The 8,224-nt window shown below is 44.3% G+C and overlaps 1 protein-coding gene across 1 annotated transcript; it reads right to left on the minus strand.

Moving 5' to 3' along the window:
- Positions 1 to 4,377: 4,377 nt before the first annotated feature.
- On the minus strand, positions 4,378 to 5,859 carry LOC123133800 (uncharacterized). The gene has a single exon (XM_044553209.1). It carries the CDS (start codon positions 5,792 to 5,794, stop codon positions 4,481 to 4,483), a length of 1,314 nt encoding a protein of 437 aa, XP_044409144.1. The 5' UTR covers positions 5,795 to 5,859; the 3' UTR covers positions 4,378 to 4,480.
- Between the last annotated feature and the right edge of the window lie 2,365 nt (positions 5,860 to 8,224).

Consider the following 8,224-nt stretch of genomic DNA (forward strand, 5'->3'; position numbering starts at 1 on the left):
CACGAAGCAATTCCGCCCTGACATTTTTTATAGCAAGCTTAGTTACACGAGGATGATAACTTCAGTTGTGAAACATGGCAACTTTCTATTTGGATGGCCAATTTCAGTTTTTCTGTGGGTTTTTTCTAATAAAAATTTTAGTTGTAAAAAACATGAGGCAGGTGTTACTTTGTGCCACATGTGTGGCACTTATCTTTTGGGCAATTTAAAGTTTTAGTGCCAATTTATATTGGCGCAATGACGATAAATTTAGTTTGCAAGCATGGTAACTTTCTCACAAAATAAATAAACTATGACAGATTTGTCATGCTCACCAACTAAAACTTTTCATCCTCCAAGAACATAATTTTCCATGAAGAAACATTCGTTTTCCCATGCTTAGAAAATCTGATGTTGATATCTATCCATCATATCTACTTTTCCTAACACTTTTGCTGTTGTTTTGAAAGGTAATTTGCATGATTTGAATGAAACTAACCCGGACCGACGTTGTTTTCAGCAGAACTAACATGGTGTTGTTTCTTGTGCAGAAATAAAAGTTACAGAATCGGACGAAACTTTGCTGAGATTTTTCATTGAATATATGAAAAATATATTGGAACGAAGATCCATCGGAGGGGCCACCAGTTACTCACAAGGAAATAGGGCACGCCTACCCCGCAAGGCATGCCCTGACGCCATATGGGTCCCACTGGCTGCCGTCTGACCTAATTCCAAGCCTATAAATTCTATTTACCTAAGAAAAAAATAAGAGAAAAATTTTCATTACGTTTTACGATACGGAGCCGCCACCACCTCCTATTCTTCCTTGGTAGGGCAGCTATGGAGTCCGTTCAGGGCTCCGAAGAGGAGGATTCGTCGCCATCATCATCACCAATCCTTCTTCATCATCAATTCCATGATGCTCCTCATCGGGAGTGAGTAATTTCTTCATAGGCTTGTTGGACGGTGATGGAGTTAGATGAGATTTATCATATAACTGAGTCAATTTGTTAGGGCTTGATCCCTAATATCCATTATGTTCTGTGATTGATGTTGCTATGACTTTGCTATGCTTAATGCTTGTCACTAAGGCCCGAGTGCCATGACTTCAGATTTAAACCCTCTACGTTTTCATGAATTTATTTGATTTATGATCCTATCTGCTAGTTGTATGCACTTGTTATTGTTCTGATCCGTAAACCTCAAAGTGACAATAGTTGGGATACTCTCCTACTGTAATTTGAGGATTTCTTGTATTCACCGTGTGTTAATGCTTTGTTCCGATTCTCTATTAAAAGGAGGCCTTAATATCCCATAGATTTCCTTATGGACCCTGCTGCCACGGGAGGGTAGGACAAAAGATGTCATGCAAGTTCTTATTATAAGCACGCATGACTATATACGGAATGAATGCCTATATTGAATTGATGAATTGAAGCTATTGTGTATCGCTCTAGATTGTGACTGTTATATGATGAATGCCATCCAACACAAATATCAATCATTGATCCAATGCCTACTTTTTTTTATATTAATCTTTGCTAAGTTACTATACTTTGCTGCTAGTGTTGCAATCACTACAAAATTGCTAATGTTACTATCACGGTAACTATTGATATTGTTACCGCTAGTATCGAGCTATCATACTATTGCTGCAGATATTTAGCTTTCCAGGTGTGTTGAATTGACAACTAAACTCTAAGGCACATAAATATTCTTTTACTTCCCTTGTGTTGAATCAATAAATTTGGATAAAATACTATCCTCAAAGACTATCGTGATCCCCGATATTTTTGGATTATCAGACGTCAGATTTATAGTGGAGTCATAAGAGCAACTCCAATAGTTCCCTTGAAAATCTTCCCGTAAAAGTGGCTTTTTGGCCTTCTCGAAAAAGAAAAGGTAACTTTCGTCAGTTCCCCTAAACTTCTTTCCCTAAATGCATTTTTTACTTTTACTTAAACTAGAAAATTAGATAAATTGGTAGGACCCACCGGCCAATGACACTGGCAGGCGTGCGGTGGCCACCGGCGAGGCCAGGGTGCAGGCAACACTGGAGGGGTGTGGCGACGGGGCGGATGAGGCGGATACGGACCGGTAACGGCAGCAGGAGGTGGGCAGGCGCCAACGTGGGCAAGGTGGTGGCGGGTGACGATGGCGGGAGACAGTGTAGGCGAGGCGGCTGCCAATCTATACCTACTAATAAAGGGGCTAGCTATTGCTTCTTACTACCATAATTTCGTATTATTTTCTATCCGAGGTGGTACTATAATCTGATGTATCTATATATCCCTGTCCGTATCTGTGTACGTAAAACACAAATCCCACTAAAAACGCTTCGTTCAACGTTCTGCTCGTACGCACCCCTCCGTATTGGGCCATGTTGCTCTTTTTTACCACAATTGCTGGATGGCCTTTTCTTATGGGCCACGGATGGTCCTTCTAAAAGTCACATAAAAAAGATAATCCTTGGTAATCAAACTCATGACTTCAAGGATCAAAAGGTGGCTGCACCGACCGACTCAACTATTGATATTTCATGTTATATAATCCCACCTCGCTCCTTTAAGCAGACTGCGACCAGTTTATATAGGATCACATGTTTTCTGAAATATCAATATCAGGACTAAAAAACTACAACCAAGAATTGTGGGCTGTCTCAAGGAAGGGATATTAAAGGAAGGACTCCATCCTTAAAAAGGACATTATGGGGCTGGATTTATCAAGGACGCAAGGCAAATAATCAGGAATTGTGAGCTGTCTCAAGGGGAGGTGTATGCCCGCTAAAAAAGGAGAACAAACGAGCCCGCCGTAGGAGGGGGGATACGAGAGGATTAATAATAACAATTATCAAGGATGGATGCACGTGCGCCCTACTTGAGAGGGGTTGAGGAGGATGGATTTGACGATTGTGATCCTCAAGGAGAAGGGATTGTGAGAGGGACGTGCTGCCGTAGGGGATTCGAACAAAGTAATGCAGCTCAAAGAAATATACAACATCGTCTTTATTAAGCTTTGCAATTTCGGCATACATATTTTTTAAGTTACCACTGGATGCCTTTATCACCGTCAACGCATCAGAGTTCCTTTGGCCGAACCAACACACCATCAAAACCGCATCAAAAATCATAATCCATTCAGATGAAGCAGAACTTGAATCATGCTTCCTAAATGATGAATTTTAACGTTCAATCTATACCAACCATCGCAAGACTATGTCACGGTCAGTAAGAGATTTTCCAATTACTAGAATAATGTAGATATTGTCAACTTCCTAGACTTTGTTCTTGGTTCGATTGTTATCATTGGACGCATGCACCATGCTCCATACCAGCCACAGATATGAACCGGATGTTGCATACTGTGGCATCACCTCGACGCGGTCATCGAAATGTCACTCCCATGTAAACTTTTGTGTTACTTTTTTAGCCTTGTCCGTATGAGTTTAGATTAGTGAGTCTCAAGTTAGTCCGGTCTACGAAGCTCTATCACCGTCACCAGAAACTGAATGCTGGTCGTTAACATTACTCCTCCACTACATCTAAAACAATGGAGGTGAGAATGGAACTAATACACATCATGGGTGTACTGCATCTAAAACAATGGAGGTGAGAATGGAACTCGGAAAGCTGCAAACCAAACTGCATATATTTGCTAACAGTTTTGCAAAAACGGTGTGGTTGAAAGCACAATTCTTCGTCGTCTTGGGAATAATTTATGTGGATCATAAATTAAATAATGATTTGTATTTTAAGCCATGCTAGGGAAGACCATAAAATTTTATCCCGTTGCAAAGCACGGGCATTTTTGCTAGTTATATTCTAAATATGAAAATTTATTCCCTGTTTGCAACGCACGATGAAGGTGAAGTGGGGGTCATCCCGTTTTATAGGAGAGAGATCCAGCATGAAATGTCCCGATACAACGAGAAACCGAGCGGGAATGCAAGGGTCCGATAGGAAAAGGGAAGAATTTGTCGTGGGTTGGAGTTTTTGTCTTGGGCCCACTTGTTGGACATAACATGTCGTATTGTCCTAACAACCACATTTCTCCCCCATATATGGTCTAGAATCGGGCAGCCCAGACTGTCGAGATGGTTGAATTTCGGGGAGCCTACTGGGCGTCTGTTTAATGTCCGAACACGTCTGAACATATGAAGGGGATGAGCTTGGACCTTGAAGACAACCTTAATCATTTATTTGATTTATTTATATATATGCATTATAGCCCATAGAAACGCACGAACATTCTACTAATTTTGTTATACATAGTTTGTATATCTCAAAAAAGAAAAAATATACATATTATTAGGAAAGTCTAAATTATGGAATATGAAACTTGGAAACTATCCTATCATGCATGTTTGATATGTTTCATTCAATTTTCACACATCCATGAAACAAAATCAAAGATCCCATGCAAGGGACACACGGCAGAAGTTTATTTCCCGATTATTATTTTTTAAAACAAGCGTTCTGATGGGCATGTGCTGAGGTAGCTATTGGCAGGACCGATCTACGGACGACGCAATGAGCGCCTCGCGGTCCATCTCGTAGCCGCACAAGTATTTCCACGCGTGGCACTCGACGCCGTCGGCAAGCTTCTCGAGGCATCCCGTCGTGATGTTCAACATGAAGACGCCCTGGCTTGTGCACCCTCCTCCTTCTCCAACGGTGAACATCAACGTGCCGCTCTTCTCGCCAAACCAGCGCAGCTTATACGCGGTTTTCATGGTAATCCCGAGCTCGGGTAGGCTGATGAGTTTGAGTCGGGCCTGTTCGTGCCCCTCCCACTCCCCGCCGGGAGCCGTCTGGGTCTCGATGTTGATGAAGAAGTCCGTGCATCCCAGGAAGCCCACGTAGAGGAAGCTCAGGCGCTTCCCGTCCGCGGAGGTGCCCAGCAGGCGCTCGCCGGCGTAATAGTGCGACTGCCGGTAGGGCACCGGGCACACGTCCATGGGCTCCGACGGCGCGCCGTCGAGCCGCACGCCAAACGCCTCGTGGTGCATGGGCCAGTAGGCCGCGCCGCCGACCACGACGGCGTGGCCAAGACCGCGCAGCATGTTGGCGCTGATCTTGGCGCCGGGTTTCCTTTCTTCCGGCCCCCAGCGACATCCGACGCCGGCGTCGGCGCCGGCAGAGGAGCAGGAGCGCAGCGCCGTGAAGCTACGGCGGTTATAGACGAGGAGCACGCGGAAGAAGCACGACGGCGCGGGCACGTCTAGGTCGTCGCCGGTGAGTATCGCACACACGTAGTGCCCGGGGCAGTGGTCGCCGGAGAGCGGAGGGAGCATGGAGATTTCCCCCGTCATGGGGTTGCACACGCTGAGCGTAAGGCCGTCGGCGCGCGCCTCGCGCCGGAGCTCCAGGACAACACGGCCGTTGCGGGATGCGACAGGGCGGGCGTGGTCGAACAGCCCGGCAGCGACGTGTTCGAGCTGGGGGCGGGGGGCCAGGAGGCGCGAGGCGGCTTCCGTCGGGACGAAGCGCGGCGGCAGCGCGGGGGATTCGCGGGGGGCGCGGGCTTCCTGGTGGAAGAAGCCGAGGGCGAGGTGGGGGAGGAATTGCGCGGGCGGCGGCAGAGAGCGGGAGATGGCGTCGGCGTGCGTGGCCACGGCGTTTACCGAGTGACTGCACGTCGCCCCGCAGCGGACGATGTCGGTGGCGGACGAGGACAAGCCAGGCAGAGCCTTTTTTCCCTCGGCGCCGGCGCGCCTGGTCCGGTGTCGTTGCTGGTGCCGCCACAGCCACCCGTTGGTGTACGGTGGTGGCGTCGCCGAGGGACGGGCGCGGTCCCGTCGAAACGGCGGCATCGGATGCGCGTATTTTTAGGTTAGGTTTCCAATCTGTTGCAACGACTTCTGAGCCCACGAGTCCATCACCTAGGTGCCTCCATATTTATGCACCCACCCCCTAAAAAAATTATGCAACCCATGGGATCGATCCGAGTCTCTTTTTGGTTTTTTTGGTGCGGTTTTTACCGATCCGAATCTGATCGTGCATTGATCATCCAGGCCCTGGGCCGTTATTAGCCCAGCCTATTCAGGCCTACGCCCATTTCCCCGAACTAAATCGCCCTAAGACCATTACCATTAATTCGTATTTTCTCACCATCAACTAGCTAAAATTGATTAACCCTAGGATTAGGATCCTTTTTTCCTTTTTCCTCTATGCGTATTTTACATGCCACCCTAATTTGCTATAGAGAATTTCTATTTTTTTATCAAATAAAATAAGATAATATCTACATCTATATCTATACCTATTAATAAAGCAAGGTGCATTTCGTTAATTTTTTCATCCGTTTAACACGGAATTTTTTTTATCCGAGGTGGTACTAAATTCTTATCTGTTCGTCTGCTAGAAAAAAAGGCTTTTCCAGAATTTTGTATGTGGGCCAGGCGCTGTGGCCCAGTAAAGCCAGCCCACTTTTTTCTACCCGCGTAGCTGGGAAAATATTATTGTCTGCGCTGGGCGAACAATAGTCGGAGCTTCACACAGGACAACCAATAATGGGTTAGCCCATTTTGCTTTGTCTCTCTGTTTTAATTATATTTTTAATCTCCATTTCGTATATCTTTTTGCCCTTCCATGTTTAATTTTCTTTTAGAATTTGTTTCTTAAATTTACAATAGTCAAAAGCATTCAGAATTAAAAAATTTAAAAATCAAAATTTAAAACGTTCAGAATTCCAATTTTTTTTGCCATTTTCAATAATATCCGGAACTTGAAAAAGTTTCCCATCCAAAAAAAAGTTATTTTTTTAAAAAAATTTGAGATTTCTAAAAAGAAAATGGAATTTAAAAATGTGCCAAATTCAAAAATATTCTTATTTTAGTGAAATTTTCATAATTAAAAATAATTTTTGCCTATTAAATATTTACATTTTCTAAAAATCTTAGTAATTTTCACATGTTTCCATTTAAGAAAATGTGCACAAATTCAAATAGTGTTCATGTTTTTATTTAAAAAATTGGTGTTTCCAAAAAATATTTTCGAATTTTAAAAGATGTTCCCGTTTCAAATTTTGTTCGTGTTTTTCCAAAAGTGTACATAATTTTCAAAAAAACTGTTCAGAATTTAAAAAAGGTTCATGTTTGATCAAATATTCAAAAACTTCATACCTTAAAATCCCCTCGATTGAAAGGAAAAGTAGATTGAATAATTAATGGGTTGTCTCTGGCATATGATGATGTAACAAAACTCCTAAATGTCCTCTATCAACGAAGGAAAAAATAACGGATTGATTACTTCATAAACAGCAAAACTTAGAGGCTAAATGTTCCTTTATCGCATGCACATAGGGTTTTGCTTGCACATATAATTTTCACTAATTTTAAATGCATACTGTATTTTCTCCCGTTGCAACGCACGAGCATATGTGCTAGTAAGATATTATTGTAGGTAGCACGGGAGGGGAAAGCGACTGCAAATCAGCGTTAAAGGCGCCGGATGCAGTTCATGCTGCAAACCGGCGCGCACACAACCTCGGCTCTGGGCCGGCCCATTTCACATTTTGCTCGCTGTTTAAATAAATGCACTAACCAATTCAACAACTTATCTCTTGTGCGTAACTACTTTCTTTTTACATTTCTATGTATAGGAAATGTTTTCTAACTTTAGCTCCCGTGAACCTCTCAAAAAAAAACTTAGCTCATGTGAGATTTTTTTTGTCGTATCTTTTTTTTCAGTTTTCTTTTTTCTTTTCTTAAAGGAAAATGATTGGGATCACCCCGTGAAAAACGACGCACGCGTCCGCCGCCTCTGTGGCCGTTGGATCTGATTTTAATCAGATTGCTAGAAGCAACATATTACGTAGACTAGGTTTCACAACTGAGTCGTTGTTGCAATTTCCGCCACCGCAACAACTCGTGTGTTGCGAGATCTGGACCAGTACTCCTCCAAAGCTCCCCATCAAGGCGATGCCTCCTCGTGCTGCTTTGACCGCCACCACCAACGCTCGCCACCGGCAGCACGCTAACGAAGTTGCCAACATGGGCGTCGCTGCTACCGCCCACCTCCACCATTAACTCAGCCATTGTGGTGCGCCCGAAAGCTGCATCCGCCGTCCTAGGGAAGCATCGGGGATCACGTCTATCACTAGGAGCTGCGTCCATCGTTGCCCCGCCGTCCCGAGGAAGCATCGGCCTTTTCCTTCGGCTGACGTGGTCGCTGCTTGCTGCTCGCTACAGCGAATTTCTGCAACAAGGTCTCCGTTGCTAAAAAACTGTAACAAGACCTTT

This window comes from Triticum aestivum, chromosome 6B (genome assembly GCF_018294505.1).
Source record: "Triticum aestivum cultivar Chinese Spring chromosome 6B, IWGSC CS RefSeq v2.1, whole genome shotgun sequence".
Classification (NCBI taxonomy): Eukaryota; Viridiplantae; Streptophyta; class Magnoliopsida; order Poales; family Poaceae; genus Triticum; species Triticum aestivum.